The sequence below is a fragment of the Gallinula chloropus genome (genome assembly GCF_964237585.1).
Source record: "Gallinula chloropus genome assembly, chromosome: 1".
Taxonomy (NCBI): Eukaryota; Metazoa; Chordata; class Aves; order Gruiformes; family Rallidae; genus Gallinula; species Gallinula chloropus.
The window spans coordinates 26,528,396-26,547,410 of record NC_140085.1 but is presented as its reverse complement, the minus strand read 5'-3'; the positions used below and the strand labels follow the sequence as shown (position 1 = coordinate 26,547,410).

Genomic DNA, 19,015 nt, shown 5'->3' with positions numbered 1-19,015 from the left:
CTTCTTTGACTCAAAGTGTTGTCTCCAGGGAAGTTGAACGGGGGACATGATGGCCCAAAGCTTGGAGTCTGCGACCTGTCTCTGGCTGTTTCTGCTGGCAGTACAGTTCTCATGCCGCTGGGTATGCTCTTGGGCCATCCACTCCTTTCCTGGTAAAGAGCTGAGCTCTGTCAGAAGGCTTTGCTGTCATGGCCAATGAAGGCTTCAAGCGGTCTGAGCAGCAGGTGAGACCCTCACTGCCAGTGATGGCCTCTTTGAATTTCAGAACTAAGAAGACCCAGGGTTTATCTGCAGATGGGAGGAAATCACAGGGAATTAAGCAGTCAAAGGCAAAGTGCAGTTTCTTACCAAGGAGTGTTCAACGGTCAATCTTTAGAAGTCACCAGCAGGTGCAGAGAGGGTGGCTGAAGCACGCCAGGGACCTTGGGGCAAGCATAGAATCATAGAATCATAGAATGTTTTAGGTTGGGAAGGGCCTTTAAAGGTCATCTTATACAATCCCCTTGCAATAAGCAGGGACATCTTCACTAGATCAGGTTGCTCAGAGCCCCATCAAGCTTGACCTTGATGACCAGAGGTGAGATGGGCCCTGTGTGGTGAGCTTGGGGGTGGCAGCAGCCTCTTCCACTCCTGGCTGGGGACAGCGTGACTGCTTTGTTTGTCGTGTGTTAGCAGGCTGATAAAACCATATCTGAGCTGGCATAGTTCTTCCACCTCTGTCTGATGCAAATGAACAAGACCACACTCCCCCCTGAACAGGGAGGGAGCAAAGTTTTAGTAAATGTAGCTTGTTAGGTGGTCTGGTTTTGGTCTCTGCAGGAAAAGAGCTCAGCCGTGACTCTTTAGAGGGCCCCTGGGGAAGAGCCCGATAATGTAATGGAATAATGAGTGTCGAGCTATGAAAGCATTTCATTACCAGCATCCTCACCCCATGCTGCCCCAGTCTGCTGCTGTTACCATGTGCTCCTGACAAGAAAGGTCACTGTGAGATTATCCTGCCTCTGAAACCGAGCAGTTGCATTTCAGTGACAGGGCCCTTGCCCCTGTGTGGGCACAAAGCATTAGCAGGTACCCCAAAGCATAGGGAAAGCTGCGCAAGGGGCAAAGCCAGGGATTTCACTGCTCTGAAGAACTGGAGCTGTTGGCCCTGGTCCCTCCACTTGACCGGCCGAGGCCTCACTGTGTTGCAGAGGAAGCCAACAGGTAGATTTCTCTCTCTTAAACCTTATTTTTGAAATACTCACTTCTTTCCTTCCTAAGTCAGTAGTTACTTCTCTTCATGAGCAGGTGGAGTCTTGAATAGCTGGCGGTATCTTTGAAGGTGATGGTGCTAATTCAAAGCGGGAGTTGGATCGCGAGAGACAAGCACGCTTGCTACACTTCCCAAACTGCGAGCTGCCGAGTGTGGGTGCCCGGTGTGCCGGGGAGGCAGTCTCTGTGTAAGGCAGCCTCAGTCCTTGCCTTCCTGACAGAGACAGCCTAACAAGGGCGCAGCACGCCTCTGCTCTGCCACAGGCAGCCTGTGTGATGCTGAGTTATTCAGATCCCTCTGTTCTCCAATTCCTCTGTGGTGAACTACAGTTAATGAGCCTTCCCGTCTCATGCTCTCTGTTGGCTTTGTCTAGGGGGATTGCAGGCACCTGTGTGGTGCTATGGCACTGCCCGGTGTCTCCCCTTGTGCCAGAAGGCTGAACCCAAGAAGCGAGGGGCAGCTGCAAAGCACCATGGAGCCTGTGGAAGCAGGCACTGGGGAGTTAAAAGTTTAGCCCTCGGGGCCAATGCAAACCTGGTGCTTCATGCACAAATCTTTCCTGAATTGAGGCCACTCTCTGCAATGCAGGCCCTTCCACCACAGCATATTTAGCGTAACCTTCAAGGAGCAGCTGGCTCCTTCAGTTCACGCTCTTCTTCCCCCTTCCCCATACAAGCACTGAGCAGCTGAGCCCTCTGCCCCGGCGGCCGTGCTCCTGAGGCTTTCCCTGCCATTGCTGCCGCGAGAGAGGGCACCTGCTTTCTCCCCTGCTGCAAACGGAGCTCTGCAGACTTCCATTTATAGCACGGATGAATCACGCAGCCTCTGCTGATGGCAGAGTGCAAGGACCCGAGCAGCCCCTACCACCAGCATTCGCTGCTAAACCAGAGAGGTTTCGCTAAGCAGATGTGGATGGCTGGGTGGGCGATGGAGCCTGGCGGCATGGGCAGGAGTAGGCAAGAAGAGGAGATTTTTAATCAAAAGGGGTTTAATGACTCACAGCGCTGAACATGCCACTGCACAGCCTTCGATCCCTTCATTTGCTTTGGGGGGGTTGCCAGCTTCGGAACACCCCTGCCAGCTTCCGGACACCCCTGCCAGCTTTCCTCCTGGTCTCTGCTTTGTCCCACAGAGCTTATTCACAGGAGCAGGCAAGTCATAAGCACTGGAAATGCAAGTGATTTCAGTTGAAATGTGGCAAAAAGTAGACACATCCTCTGAGTTGTGGGTTTAGTATATCACCAGGATTTCTTACTTCCTCAGCCTTTAGTGACATGGAAGAGGTCAAGTGATTTACGCTAGTTCTGGTCTGGTTTTTGACAGAGGATTCCCTTTTATGCTCTTCCATTCAGCCCCTTCATTTGGTTCCTCACAGCCGTTGATATTTTAGACAGCCCCTCTTTGGGAAGGACTCTATCCTGCAAACTGCAGGAGATTGATCATTGTTGGTACAACCCAAAGTCTGTTGCCTAAAACCCACTCAGCCTGGGAGGAACCATCAGCTAGAAAAAGGTGCCAACTGGCAGGATACTTTAGATGCCTCCTTATATTTCTTATATTTGACTGTCAGGTCTTGACAGGTGCAAGTGCTAAATCAGGTAAAAATAGGCAACACAGACAATTTCAATATTTAACACTGTACCCAACAAAATAATTAAGTTTTAAAAACACCTTGCCTGCATTTTTTGTAATAGTTTAGTTCTAGGTTAATTAGTTTAAAACTCATTGGTTACAAAATGAAAAAGTGTCTTTCTCTTTGATCTACCCTTTTGGTCTTCCTTTGCTCGGACAGTTGAAAGCACTTTTGTCCATTCCTCTTAATTTCTTTTTAAATATTTTGGGTATTTTTTATCCCTTTCCATTTGCTATAAATACCCTGATTTTTGGGTGTTCAACCTGGGACACCTGCAGCCCGACTCTAGTTGCACACTCAATGCTGTATAGAAAATGTGTGCCCTATTTGGTATTGTTGGCCTGAGGACACAAGTGCAATGAAGAGGCAGTAACATCAGCGCAGTGTTGTGCCTGCCAGGTTTCCCAAAGCCTTTACAGCTGAGCGCTGAAAACCCCAAATATTTCATATTCACTTTGGTTTGTTTATTCACTGGGGGCAGGTGAGGGGCTAAACTACTGCGATGTCTCTATACAAGTAAATCAAATCACAGACTTCTGCAAGTTAAGGGATTAATGGTGTTACAGTACATGCAGTTCCCAAAGCTCCAGCAGCAAACAATCCCTTCAATGACAGGCAGAAAAACCTCCTCAGAAACAGACAGGTTGAGGTACTGGTTGTGTTTGTACTGTTTTATAGTGATCAGAGACCATCTAATCATTTTTACTAATGGTTTTGAAAGAGCATTTCCAGAGCCCCAGGGCTCAGAGGCCACCCACCTTCCAGTTCTGCTCTTTGTCCTTCGTCCTTCAGCTGGGGATGGTGGTGGTGAGGTGCCCAGCCCTGCTCCTGACACAAGCAGACACAGCCACTTAAAACACACAACATGATTTTTTTTTATTTGTTTAATCAGTTTACATTCCACAATTGACAGTTTATTTATTTTTAAACTTTCCATGAACAAGTTGTTTAGTTACCAGACAAGATTTTAATCGATGGAAATACAGTATCCTGTGCCGATCTGGATAAAAACCAAACCCAAACGAAATCAGAAGGAATGGAAAACTGTCAGATGTAGCCGGTTTTTCGGCAAAGTCCTGCGATGCTTTCTGCAACTTCAGTTTTCAAAGCTGCAGTGGCTTGCTCATTCCCCCTGCTAGTTCCCTGATCTCAGACCTGCTGCTAAACCCATCCTTCAGGACCATGGTCCTGCAAACACCCATGCACATACGCAAACACCCGTCTGTCTGCAGATTAGCACCTTGGAGTAGCGGAACGAGAAGTTTGGGTTTGTCTCTTGTTTAAACAACTTCTGTTCACCTCTTTGTCAATGGAGTACAGGAAGAAATGGAAAGTACAATACACTTGATAAGGTGTTGCATTACTTGGGATATCAGCCACCACGTTCACATCTTACCAGAAGGACTTAACACAATAGTTGGTTGTTGTTGATGTGTTGTTAGCACCGATGGCTGCAGGAGCCACTTCACCTCTTGCCACAGCACAGAAGCCCACACCTCGCAGGAAGTGCCGCCCTCAATTACTTCTGACACCTGGATGTGACTGTCCAAAACTCATTAAACTCTGCGTGGGTTGGCTAAAAAGTGCTCCACCTGGTTGAGTGGCTGCATACACAGTTCACATATTTTTGACAGTGCCCAAAACATAATCAGAAATGGACACATTTTTTGATTTTCAAAATATGCTAAACTTCAATGTTTTAATGGCATTTCCAATCTAGCAAAGCAATTAAGCATATGCCTAGCTTTAAGCATGTCAATAGCATCATTAATGGGATGTTCATGCTTGAAATTAGGCAAGTGCTTACATGCTTTGTGGGATCAAAGCTCTGTAGCAGTGCTCTGATGAAGTCAGGATCCTGAGACTCCTAATCCTGGTTTTTGCATGTACGACCACAGCAGATTTGGATAAACCACCTGCAGTCTGGATTTTCAAAAGAGCTGAAAGCACAAGGCTCCACCTGCAGCTAGTGGAAGTTTCAAGGGGGCATCAAACCACTAAACATCAGGTCTTTTCCCAAGCATTTGTCCTCCTTTCTCTAAAATGGCTATAATACATACCTGCCTCAGACAGGTCTGGTGTGATTCATACTGGCAAAGTTTTCTGAAGAGAAAATATGCCGGATAAATTCAACGTGTCAATGCTTTCCCCTGAATATGCCTGAGTATTGTGTCATTCTAGGTCTTTTCTAATACGGCTTCGACTGTACTGCACTGCGAGGGAACAAGTGTCTGCCCAAGATGCATCCACATGACGTGGGTCTTGTCACATTGTTTTACTTGGGAGCATCCTAGAAAAGTGCCGACATACTGCAGTTCACAGGCTTTAAAGTGAATTATTATCCAAGCATCCCAAAGTGTCGGAGACAGGCTTGGGACCCTCCAAAAACTTTTGGCCAGTGAGGTGGCTCACAGCTAGGGTAAATATTACTTGTGGCGGGAGGGCTCCTGAAGAGCAAATATCTGCATGAGATGCATCTGCTGTGGATGGAGCAGAGTCCAGTGAGTCTGATTTCTCACCGACCCTTGTTTGAAACACCAGTGCCTTCACACATGGTGTTTTGCCATGCCTGCACGTATCTGCTGTAGGAGTGTGCAATGGCACAGGGGTGAGACAGTGAGGAGTCAGACCCACAGCTCTGAATGGGCTGAGTACTTTGTGAGCAGCATGGTGGGAACTCGCAAGGCAAGGTGACGCTTTAACCCTGATGCGAGACAACCACGGGAGCCCCTGGGATTGCCCCGGTGCTGGGTGTTGCTGCCAGTCACCCCCTGCTTGCAGGGTCACAAGAGTGCTTATGGCTTTCATTAGGGGGTGAGGCAGGTTTGTTGTTTGGGTTTTTTTAAAGAGAAAGTGGAAAATCATCTAAGAAGATAATCCCGGTGCAGCGTGGGGAAGAGGGGCCAGGCAGGCCCTTCTTGGCAAGTTACAGACTTGGTAAAATCAGCTCAACAGGGAGGAGAATGTGCATGGCTGGACATGTAGGGCTGTTGTAAGGAGCGGGAAAGAAAGATAAACTGGGACAGTTACCCTTTGGAGCCTCCTCCCACAGGGTGTTGGACACTGACTTTATCACCTTTACTTTATCAGTAAAAGGAGGTTTCCTTTGACTCAGATAAGTCTGCAAAACCCTTGTGGGACACAGTGAGTTGACAGCTAAAAGAATGCCATTTGAGAGTCCCGCATCCCAGGACTGTCCCCATCCTTCTCAAGAGATGGGGGAAAGGGAGGGCGATGTTGAGAATTTAGGAACATTGAGAAAGGTCTTGCAGAAAACAGTGCTGCATCCTTCATTCTGATTTATTCTCAAGCTCCTCCTTGTTTCCAGAGTTCAGTCTTAAAGCCTTTATTTCTTTTTCACAGACATCTCAAATAACAAAACAGTCACATATGCAAGAGCCAGTATGGAATGGGTTTTAGAGAAAAATGTCTTTACAGGAAGCATCTCTATATTCTCACACAGAAGGAGGAAAAAGGGAAGGAGAGAGAGATATGGAGAGAGAGAGAGAGAGATACATATCCAGCTCCTCAAAAAAGGGAAAGGGAGAACAGGAGAGGAATGTCAGGATGAAACAGTACAGCTTGGTCAAGGAGGTACCATGCTGAAAAATAACTTTTGATCCCTGGAACTCAGGTTTATCTTCCACTTTCTATCCAAAGTCTTTCCCTAAGTACTGGTACAGGGTATCAATTCTTTACAGGTCCCTGCAGGCCAGCTGAAGTCCCTCTTCCCATAACCTTAACAGTATTTTTAAAAATAAAGTTGTTCTGAGATGGGTGAAGATTGTCAAGTCACTGACTTAAATTTAGCTGTAGAAATAAGTAGTAGTGACTATATGTTGGCACAACATCCAAAGTTCTCTTAGCCCTGGAGTTTTCTGAAAGCAGTTTAATTCTCACACTCCTCTGGCTGTGTTTTCTTCAGGAAAAACATGGGAATATACAAGAGCTCCGAAGTTCTTATAGTGGATTAAATCACTGGTCCTTCCAGACAGACTTGCTGTCAATTTGCTGTTCCACATTTTGGCTCTGAAAGACTCTCACCATGAGATGGAGGCATATGTTAAGCCTTGTCAGAACAGCTTTCTGAATAATACAGTCACAGCTCATTCTCTTGTTGAGTCCTCAGCTTAGTTTTTCTGAGGACAACTATAATCCCAACAATAAGGGATGAAATTGCAATCTTTTTAATCTCCGTGTAAGCTGTTTGTAAAGCAGTTATTAACATTGAAAACAAAAATATGAAACTACCCTAACTGTACCTTGGAGGAGAATTTTTTTCTTCACTACCAGCTAGATCAGTTTTTTTTCAGGTTCAGTTTGGGGATGGAGCAAGAAAGTAAACTTTGAACAGCTTAGCTATTTAAACTTTTAGGATGTAAATTTGTTTTTTGAACTGCTTCAGTAATGACCAGGACTGACAATGAAAGGTGAAGAGTTCAGACCAAAGATCTCCAACATCCAGCACTGGACAACCCAGTAGTCCGTGGCTGGAAATGACGACGAGGAACTTGCCTCAAATGCAATTTACAGGGGTTGAGGAAAGCCCTATTCTTTGTAGTCATGTTGCAATTTGGGAGGGGAAGGCTGCCATTAAGATATCCTTTCACTCCAACAGTCTTCCACAATTAACATCTGTGTTTTGCATAGTAAGCCAGGCCATGGACCTGAAGCACAGGGCCATCGCTGATCTCCATATTGATGCTCTTCTGCACTAGGTCCCTGATTCACCTCCCTAGGATTTAAGATCTTTTAAGACCTTGAGACCACCAAGTGGAGTGAGAGGGATCTCCTAAAGCTGACTTAGATGTCAGTTTTACTGTTTCACCATCTAGAAGTGTCCATCTCTTCATTAACTACACAAGACACCAGAGTAGACAAGCCCATTACCACAAAGAATTCAGTTAAGTGCCTAAGGTTAATGGAGGTGAATTCAGGTCAGAAATTCAGGATTTTGTGTAGCTTGACTTCATCTGCAGAGATGCCCCTCAAATGTACACCTAGTGCAGAAGCACAGTGTCTGTACAAAGGGCCTCCTAATAAAGTTTAAGTGAGTCTACTGAGAGACCGAATGTGGAACAGAAATTCTGCCATGGCTTTTTCAGTCCATTTCTTTTCCTTGGAAAAGCCCTTGAGACACAGTCATATGACTGGATATAGCGTGTGTGGATGTGTGTGCTGCTGACTTTAGTGTGGTACCCCTCCTCAGCTGGCACAGCGGCAGAGCGAGGATTTTCTGGGAAATCATAAATTTTGATTAGTTTTGATTTAAAACCAAGATACATGAGGATTGTGAAAAAGAAACAGTCCTTTGCCTGAAATTCTGTACATCGACCTCAGGTTATTTCAGGCAATCATGATGCTATGGACATTTTTCATAAATTTACAAATATATATACATATATATACATATATACATGCATATGTGTGCCAGCCCATGGGCTAGATTCACCACTGCATTACTGCAGCCACACACAAGTATAATGGTTGTTTTTTCTTTAATTAAAAAAAAGGTTAGTATAAAGTTGGGGTGACTTAGGAGTGACTGCTCCCGTGTCTATGCAAAAGATCCGTAAGTGGGCTGGCATATAAGTACACCCCCCTTACCTAATATCCCTCAGTACATATAGACACAAATAGGACCCAGTGTTACAGTTGTTAATGAAGCATATTTCCCACTGATTCCAATGACCTGTAAACAACGGGAATTTTACTTGAGAAAGAACTGAAAGTTCAAGCCCATTTTAGGTACGGTTTCCAGCTTTGAAAGTCACAAGGTCTGTCATACTAAGCCTCAAAACGCTTTAAAGTAGTTTAAGTTACTGCAGACAATTATCTTCAAAAGTCCCCAAGTATGCTTTTCTGTGTAAGTAGGGGAAATCTGGGGACTGCAAAAGATCAGACAACAGATACATGAATATAAACACTTTAAGTGATGGAAATCGCCAAGTAAAAATAGTAACAGTTTAAATTAGATGTCTGTGATTGTTGTTGGTGCCCAGGAGTTATAAATAATTCAGTACACTCTGACTGAATACTCTAAGGCTGCACTTTTATTTTATTGTTCTGATTACTTGAACCTTTTTCTTATGATCTGTATTGGTAATGAATAACCCTTCATAAAAAATTACAGCCTTATGCTTTACAGTCAGATGAAAACTATTCTTCAGATAAAATGTCACAAGAGCTGAAGCAAATTAGGAGCATATATGGTTTTTTTAAAAAAAATATGTAGGCACCAAAGGCATTTCAGTGTTTTACTCCTATTCGCCGCCTAAGCAGGAATTGGATGCCGAAGCTTTTTTGTGTAGCTGGCCCCAGGAGACCGAGCGGTATCTGATACATGCTCCTTAGTGTCTACATCACTTTGAAACTGGGGCAAAACGTGCAGGTCATGCAGCTTTTTGAAGCCTTGACTCTTTTTATCTCATCTACTGCAGATCTGCTGTTACTGTTTGGGTATTTCTGACCATCCGGCAAAGCAACAAGGCTGCTTGGAGGAACTGCCTTTATGGGGAAAAAAAAAGGCCCCAGAGCCACAGGGATGTGAAGCTCCCTGCCGTGCTAAGCAGCATTAACTGTGGTCTTCGTGCTGCTCACAGCCTGCAGAAGCCCTCTGCAGAGGACAGAAGTAAGACCTGGGTGGTGGTGTGCCACAGTGCTGCCTCTCAGTGCAGGGGGATTTTTACACTAGGGGATCATAAACTCTTCTGATTTGGAGGAGCAACTTTTTCTCTTCTGACTGAGGCCATCAGTGCTAGAGAAGCACCTTGCAACAGCGTGTTGCAGGAACCAATCTTGTGAATGCCAAAGTTGTTCTTCCAATGGGACCTCAGGACTTGTGGACACAACTGTGTTTTCTGAGGTAGGATGGCTGGCTCAGGATTGACGGGATCAGAAGTAGCTCTGTAGAAACCCTGTACTGAAGACCACTGATGGTCAGCTCTGGGGAGCCTTGCTGTGGTGTTTCAGGATGTTCCTGCCCTGAGCTGTTACCTGCCTCCCTTGCCCAAAGGCAAACAGGCAGAAATGAACGCGTACTGGTGTCTCAGCTGCTTCCTTTCCCAGCATCTCTGGGATCGGAACAACATTTGCAACTCTTTCTTAAATATCCAAATACATTTTGGTGGCAAATACCCAGTTTGTCCCAGTTGAACCGTGCTTCCCCACATCTCTTACACAGATAGTTTCCGTATGACCTGCACGCACAACCTCACGTGGACATAGGTGGCATCTGAATGGCATTGCCACTCCTGAGTTAAGTATAAAAGAATAGAAAATAAACTATTATGCTGCATTTTGCCATGTATTTTCTCTCTATATAGTACACATATTTACAGGTTACAAGCACCACGTCGTGTGGGGTGTGCTTGTGTGTGTGTCTAAGGAAGGAGGGGAGTGAGGGTCTCCATACGTATACACCCTACACAAGACAAAATCTGAAGCTGCTTTCTGCCAGTCTGCAGAAGTGTTAACCAGTGAAGGAAAAATACAAAAATGCAGTCCTTGAAGGGACTGACAATTCCTGCTGCTGATGCTGTGGGTGACATTGGATCGTCCTCACGTAACTCTACCAATGCTTGTCAATTCTGACCTATAGCAACTGCTGTTTGGTTTCCTTTTTCTCATTCCCCCACCTTTCCCTGGAGCTCACCTATCTGAGCCTCCGTTATTTTCATTGCAAGTCTTCTCTGAGCAAGGAAGGACAATTGATCTGTGATTCTGGAGTGCTTTACTAGAGGTGACCAGCATTTCATTTCCCTCTTGTGGCCTATATTGAGGCAGTCATGTAAGCTTTTTTTCCAAGCTAAATCCTAAACACGTGGCAGGGCATGCTGCTGCTAAACTGACAGTATTGTATCAGGCTCCAGTTCTTCCACTGATGTCAACATGGAGCTTGTCAGAGCCCCCTTGCACCAGCACAAGGTCATTTGTCTTAACAAGTGTCGTAATCTCTATCTATGACGCTGAAGAAGGCTGTAAGGTTGGGGTGGGAATGATTAATGGGGTCAGTGGGGCAGATGGGATGGAAACCCTAAATCACAGAGAAAAACAAGATAAGGTAACATCTGATGACTCTTTCTTTGTAAAGTCAAAGATTAGACATTGTGATTGTGTGCGCATGTATTTCATTTTCAGTGTGAGCCAGGAGAGCACTAAATATTATTTGAGGCACCTGATCCAAAACTCACTGGAGTCAAGGGAAAGTTTTGATGAACTTCAACAGACTATGGCTTTTACTGGAAACAGTGGGGCTGTAAGTTTTGAGCTAAGCCCTGGTTTTAGACTGGAAGAATGAAGGCCTTATGGATCTGGACTGGAGTTTGCAATCCAACTTTAGGCTCGTTTGAAACTCAGTTCCTGACCTTGGAAATTCATCCATCACTAATCTTTACGTGCCGTTTGTGCTTCATGCACAGTTTTTACTCCTTGTCTCTCAGCGGTGCCTGGCAGTCGTTCAGAGCTGTCTCAGGTTTTCACCTTGAGCCTTCCCTTGCTGGCTGGATGAGCACAGCAGTATGGGCCATGAAAGAGTGTGAAACCTGGAGGCAAGGAAATGCAGTGGTGTCGGTGTGTGTGAATGTGCCTGAGCACTCCTATTGCCCTTCTAGGCCTGCATAGAGACACACAGAAGAAAGAGCCCGAATAATGTATGTCTTTATTTAAGCTATACTTGGTAACATATTATTTCCTCTCCATTTCACTGCTGGCAGTTAGCTTGGCACTCAAGAATTAAGGACAGATTACAGTGATTTTCTTCTGAGCTCTGCTTATCAGTGGGGCTCCAGGGATGAGCCTGATTTGAAGGCGCTGCATGGTGGGTAAATGGACATCCATGGAGACACAGTCTTCCAGGAACACTTGGGAATCTGAGATACCCCCTGCATATCAATCCTCTCCCTCACCAAAGTTGTTTTATCCAATGAACCGCACAGCTAACATGCCGTAGCTAAAAGTAGTCCCAAATGACTCGCATCTACAGGAAAGCAGAATACCTGCACTCTCGTGATTCTCTCCTGGGAGGATGAAGATCCTCTGTTTAGAGGACTCTGAGGGTTTCTCTTTTTCTCCTTTCATTTGTTACTGCAGCTGGAATAACATTTTAAAAAGTAATAGCAATTTTTCAAAGGCAATATTTCAAAGAAATTGCTCTGGTCACTTGTGGTTTGTGATCCACTTGTGACTGTCTCTGGGGTAGAATGAAAGAGGTAAAAAGCCCAACTAGAAATATAACTGGAGGGACTGCTATTTAGATCAGGGAGGATCAGCTGTGTGTTTGCAGAGAGAGAGAGAGAATGGGGAGATGGTATATACAGGTGGCCAAGATGAGTCAGGAATTTTAACACACAAACAGCTTTAGTTTGAAGAAGAAGATGTCCTATACAGTACATAAGACAGAGAGCACACGGACTCCTGCCATGTAGCCCCCTCACATATACAGTGCTCCCGGCAGGGATGGACAGCAGAACCTCCTGTAGCTAACTCGCTACGGTCACAGGACAACTTCACTGTACAATAACTGTGAGTCACTATACACAAAACCTCAGCCTGCAGATTGCAGTGGGTTGAGCCAAATCATCTTGCATCCCTAGGACTGGCATTTCATGACGTCTGTGTTCACTGCAGTCAAGTAGCCCTGTGGTCTCTGGAGCGCAAAGACGTGTGGTCTCAGCAGCACAACGTGAAAGGCCACGTGTGAGAGGCAGCCTGCCTGCTATGGACCCCACGCTGCCAGCCTCACGGAAAGGGAGACCAAGCACCTGCTGGTACATCAGGCTAGGACAAGAGTGTCATGTTATCTACAAGGGTGGGATAGGAAAAGGAAAGCGGGGGCTGTACTCTGCAGGAAGCCGAGCATCATCCAGGAAAGCACATTCTTAACTTTAAGCATATGAATAGTCTATCAAAGTTAAGGGGATTAGTCACATGCTCCAAGTAAGCACATGCTTAGGCCCTGTGCCAGAGCTGATCTGAGGGATGGGGTCAAGCCCCTTAGTGCTGGGATCACAGCTAACAGATTTCTAATTAACTGCTCCTCAAACTAGAAAAACAGACACTAGTCAAAAAGCTTGAATCTCTGTTCAGAAGGATATTTCAAAGCTTCCCAAAAATGCAGAAACTCAAGACTAGGTGGGAGTTGTGCTTTGGCTCAGGATAGATGGAGCCACTAACAATTGCAAATTTGGATTTGGCTGTATTTTGAGTCAGCCCTGCTCTAAAGATGAGTCTGAGCCAACAGAAAGCGTGGTGGGGCTGTGAGACCCCCTCCAAGGGTGTGTAAGTATGCAAGGCTCCTCCTGGTTCTGGGAGTATCACAGAGGGAAATTCAGAATATCCCAAGGGAGCTTTGCCCTTTTTTGAGGCAAAACTGAGAGAACTGTTGTTTAGGCAAATAGTCCCTTTGGGGATCCAGTTTGAGATTAAAGTTATATGATAATCTGATGCTTCAGACACTTACTCCCATAGTTTTAAAGATACTTCATAGTCACACAGGCCTTTGCTAGTATCTCCTATGTGAGTGGAAAATCACAGAGCTGGCCTAAAGATCCGGGGTTAGCACTTTTCTGTTGAAAGTAAAAATAACTGTAACCCTCTGCCACCATCACCGCACGCAGGCAAACACACAGGCTGATCTACAGCTTGTAAACCATCACCATCAGAGAATACTTCATCAAGGCAGAACTATTTTTATGCCAGCTGCAGAAAGGATGGACAGCTTTGAGAGCCCACGAAAGAGCAAAATTATTCCCATTTCTTTAAATCTGACCACTGTGCCTCCTTCAAAACTGTATCTGGAGAAGAATACGCCCTGTGATCGGTCACAGACCACACAAGACTGTACAGCATGACAGGAGCTGTTGTACTGCTTTCCATGCCACAGGGCCACTCTAGCTAGATACCTCTGGCCCCTGGAGTAACCTGGGTCACTCCAGGTTATCTCTGTTCCCATGAAACACCTTCCCTGTTGCACTCAGGACTGCAGTGGAGGAAGAAAGTTTGCATTCAAGGTTGTTTTAATGAAACAATTTCTAAAGCATCAATGAGGTTGAGAGATGTTTGTTTAAGGTTGTTTGGGTTTTTTTCCGAAATTCTTCATACTTTGAAAAATTTCACAATTTTTTTTTAAGTCTCTTTTGGGGTTTAGTTATTCATTCATATTACATCTGCTTTAAATTTTCATTTAGCATTCAAAGAGCTGTTTTTATATTTAATTTCCTTCTTCACTCCAATAGTAACTCATCGGTCTCCTTACCCAGTAGGCACTTGTACCATCAAACAGTTTCAAAGCTTTTCAAAACCATTCTATTTGAAAACCTTGCCAGAAAAAAAAGAGAAATAAACCAATCTACTTTAAAAGGAAGTTTCCTCAAAAGGCATTCTCACCATGAATAAATAAATACTTTCTCCAGTCAGATCTAATAGAGAACAAAATGGCAGGACTTCAGTTGCCAGGGATGGCAGCTCAGTGGCGACACACTGGTGTGGCAGCTGGCATTGGCACATTTGGAGAATGTGTAGACCAGAGAAAGCCAAAACTAGGTAACTGAACAAGAACAAAAGAAATCCAAACCTACCCTACCCCAAGATGCCCTCCAGAAACTTAATTCTTTTGGGTACTGTTAGTAAAGCAAAATAAGCATACATGGTGTGACAAGGAGGGGAAGCAGGCTGGAAGGGGAATGGCTGGCTGTGCAATTGTATCGTATAAGAATTATTTTTGGTTGTAAATTTTTTAGCTGGGAAAATACTCTTACTTGCCATCTGCATAAATGACATGGCCTGAAAAACAATGCCATCATTTCTGTGTGGTAAGCACAGTTTCAACAGGTCGCCTCCTCCTCCTGGTGAGTTTTTGTTGATGCAGAGGGTGATTTTTTACTGGCTAATGAGGTCTGATGGCATGCAGCTGTCGTGTAAGAAAGGATTTTTGGCACTATCCCTGAATTAAGAGCGTGTTGGGTTGGGTTGGCTTTGGGGAGGCCTTTTTTCTTTGCCCCATCTCCCTTTGCCTGTGCGTTTGCCAGTGGTACCCTCACTCCTGCATGCGGCCATTCAGTCGTCACCTCTTCGGACACCCTTTGGTTACACCATTGGCCCTTCCCCTCAGCTGCTGTTATCCTACAAGGACCTGCTGCCCCCATAGCCAAAATGCTTTGCTTCCCCTAATGACATTCACCCGCCTCTCCAGGCTTTGCTGTTCATTTAGCGTTTCAGGGACCTACGACCTGAATGATGGGAAGTGCAGAGTGAAGGAAAAAGGAGACAACGGGAAGAGGAGTTGCAGGAAAAATAGAAAGACCAAAAAGAGAGAGAGAGAGAGGGAGAGAGAGAGTCCCATTTGCGGGTTCACAATTATATCATACAACACTTGAGCTCATGGGAAATGGATCTCCATTCTCTGCATCTGACCCTTTCGTTTCCATCTGTACACAGTTCTCCCAGATGGAGAGTGGAGATGTCCAGTGAACAGGGGCAGTTTCCACAGACAAGATGTGGGAAGGTCTTATTTGGCATACATGAACACAACAAGAGGCGTCTCTTACTTCTCCCTTATAAAAATTAGCTCCCCTTTTCTCCTCGGCAATGGCTATTGCCCACTTTTCTTAAACATCCAAAATGGAAACTCAATCAAATCCCACTCCAGCAAACACCTGGGAAGAAACAACTGCCAGGGCTCCCCCCACCTCCCTTCTCCCTAGTCAGTCTTCCCTTGGATCCATCATGCTGAACTCTCAGATGCTTTGTGAAAACAAACAATAAAAACCCCACATCCTGAAATCCACCAGAGGAGACATGCTGTCTCAAACCTGACGGCTTTCCTCACGCTCCTGCAGTCGCGGTGCCTCGGTCGTGGGCCACAAACACAGCATGGATGGTTTAGTGGACAATCACATTGCAATGTTTTAAATTTTTCTTTTTTCTTAAAAAAAATAAATAAAAGAAGAGGGAAGGAAAAAATATACACACATGTATCACAGCATTTTCAAAAGGCCTTCTGCTGCATTTACGTTAGCAGTTCAGCCTCAGTTGTAAGCCTGGATGTAAGGCAGCTGGAAGATTAAAACCACATTGTTGGAAAGTCCGCTGAGATGTCCTCATGGAGTTTGTTGTTGTTGCTGTTGTTTTCTGTTTTTATTTTGTTAGATCTGTTTATTATTATTATTATTATTATTTTCACTTGTTTGCTTCTCTCTAAATTTTGGCAGGCAAAGAGAAAATGCTTTTTATGCTTTTCCCCACACGTTCTGTCCATTTTGCGTTCCTTGTTTTGAGAAAAGAAAAAACAAACCCAAAAAAACCCCAAACCCAACCCAATGACAGAGCAGGCTGCTGCCATTTTGTTTCAAGAAAGAAAAAGAAAGTGGGTGGGTTTCTGATAATGGCCTTGAGGAGGTACATTGTAGAGGTGGCTCAAATGCTTGATTTGTTCCTTTGCTTGCTGTTTGAGTTTTCCCTTCTGGCTTCAATGGACAGGTTTTTTTGTTTCCCCCACCCCACCCTCCATGTCCTGTACAGACCCCCTGTTCCCTTTCCCAAATGGCAGTAGGTAGGTGGAACTGTATGTTCGTTTGACCTCTAAGGTATGATGCTGAAGTTTAAGAGTTGGATGGAAGAGCCATGTGAGGGAAAAGCTTTCCCATTGCTGTGAGAAAGAACAAAGCAACACAGTCCGGTGGAGATGTGAGTGCCATGTTGGACTCAGCTCTACCTTGGCACTGGCATTAATTTGAGATTATATATATATATATATAATTATATATACATATATATGTATGTATAGGTATACATAGACATATATATATATATGTGTGTGTGAGTGTGTGTGTATTTGTTTGCTTTTATTTTTAGCACACTGTCCCATTCTCAGGTCTAGATTTGGGGCAGTTGGTCCTGGGGACAGGTTGGACAGAAGGGGCCAGAGTGCAGAAGAAGCCAGAGATAAGAGTGAGGCCCAGGCCCCCCCACGCACAGAACATGGACCAGCCATAGCCATGGCTGATGTCGTCGGGAAGTCCGTACAGGTAGCGGGGGTAGCGGGAGAGCTCAAAGTTGATTCCAGCCACGCACGTGCACAGTGAAATGATGCAGAAGGTTCCTGGAGGAGAGCAGGGAGGGGAGAAGAAGGAAGGAAGGAAAAAAAAACAAAGAGAAGTTAGAAGAGTGACAGACAGACCACTTTCAGAGTTGCCTGAGAAGAGCTCCGTGCTGAGCTTTCAGTAGGGAAATACCAAATGGAAGATGTTTGTGCAGAGTGTGGCTTAGTCTAGTGGCTCCGTGGGGAAAGAACTGAGTGCCACCAGAGCCTTGAGTATTGATCTGATGCTGAACGAAGCCGTATGGAGGAACTTAACAGTAACAGGTTTTTTCGTTATGAGCACTCCCTTGGAAAGCAGACTTTGTGAAACCATTGATTTTTCTGGAATTTTGCTTTAGAAAATACAGAGTGAATCACCATGTTTCAATTTTTTCCTTTTTTATTTTTTTTTCTTTCTGGGGGGTGGTAATAGTTTGATTTTTTTGTTTAATTTCAATTTTTTGATGATGGATTTTATAGCAGAAAATGTTACAAAATACTTGACAAATTCTGGCTTGGTTGAAACAAACATTTGAAAAGGCTTGGGAGATTTTTTTCAGACTTCTCCCATATCAAAATCTAAAATCTTTCATTATACACCCTCCTTATAAATACCACCATCTAGATCTTAAAATCTCTCACAAAATTCAGACTCGACCCTCTGCGTGACTCTACAATTCAGAGCAATCTAGATGTGTTCTGCAGTCTTGGGGATATCTTGAAAACATCCTGTTCTTGTTTTCCATCTCTGCAGCAATATTTCATTCCTCCCTGAGAACACTGTGGGGACAGGCTTCATAACTCTGTCAGGTGGTAAGTGTTATGGAAAGACATACGTAGCAGATGAGGCTGAACCTTAGCCCACCCAGATGAGTCTAATTTTGATCTTTGGCCTCCGGCTTCATCAAAGCTAACTCAGAGCTGCTGAAATGTCACAGTTGCCACCCACACACCAAATAATGGATAGCTGCAGATGCTACACGCCTGTCTCAAGAGATAACAACTAAGGTCGTCATAAAGTTGGTAATTTATTTTTCCTCTCTAATTCCTCCCTCTCTGAATTGTCTGGAAAGCCCTGGGCATAGAAGGCAACCTACAGGATGCATGCTGTAGTAACATGTGTGGTCAGTCCTGTGTGTTGTCTCTCTGCTCACGCACAGATCGGTAGCGTGCTACATGTGCCAGCTCTGCAGCTGTTCACTAGCAGCTGCTGGCAAGGAATCTCCTACTCATGCTGGTCTCATCCCTAAGATAACACCATCCCCCAAAGCCAGCCTGGTTTGAGTGTCAAGCTCCTTTACTTTGGTACCCTTGATTCTTTCTACTCCTTCCTGCCCCTGCTCCTACTCCTCTTCTGCAACACTTTTCCTGTTGTTTCTCTGCCACTTTGTTTTTTCAGTTGCCACTGCATTGAAGAAATTGATTTTACACTCTCCATTCTGAAGACACAGGTAGGTTTATGCGGTGGATTTGCCTGGAATTAGGCTCAGAAATGGGGTGAATTTCTAGGAACATATTTACACCATAAAAAATGTGTGGACTTTCCACCATACTCACTTTTCCTTTACTTATTTGTAACATCACACATCTAGAATTTGCAGGCAATTCTCTACTGGCTGGGAAACAACCCTCATGGCCCTTTCTCTGTTCCCTCTTCTGGTTACTGCTTTGTCTATTTGGACTGTCTTTTCTCCAATGTGTTTTGGATTGCCAAGTGCCACTTGTAGATACTCTCAGTTGTAAAGGACAGGGAATCTGGGAAATCTGGGTGTCTCCCCTAATCTGTGTGCCTCCCCTGTATAGCTGCCAGATGGCCCAGGTTATTCAGGTATAATATATATTATAATAGTGCCACAGAGAACTAGTCAGGACCTGTTATGCCTATTTAAATTAAAAAAAGCCTTCTTGCCAGCACCCAATCAATCTACAGTCAGTGCTCTGGACTTTTGCAAAACCCTTACAAGACCCCAGACTCTGGACCTGTCTTCAGAGATGTCCTCCACTACTTCAAAACCTCAAACAGGATAACTGGGGAGGTCTTCCTTACAGAATC

General features: G+C 44.8%; 1 protein-coding gene across 1 annotated transcript in view; it reads right to left on the bottom strand.

The window, feature by feature from the left end:
* Nucleotides 1–16,732: 16,732 nt before the first annotated feature.
* TMEM178B (transmembrane protein 178B) overlaps nt 16,733–19,015 on the bottom strand; it is a gene marked incomplete at both ends in the record, with an annotated part of 231,565 nt that continues 229,282 nt past the window's right edge. The window contains one exon of the mRNA XM_084273761.1: nt 16,733–16,983. Within this exon, the coding sequence (XP_084129887.1) occupies nt 16,733–16,983 (251 nt within the window). The remainder of the gene's footprint in view (nt 16,984–19,015) is intronic.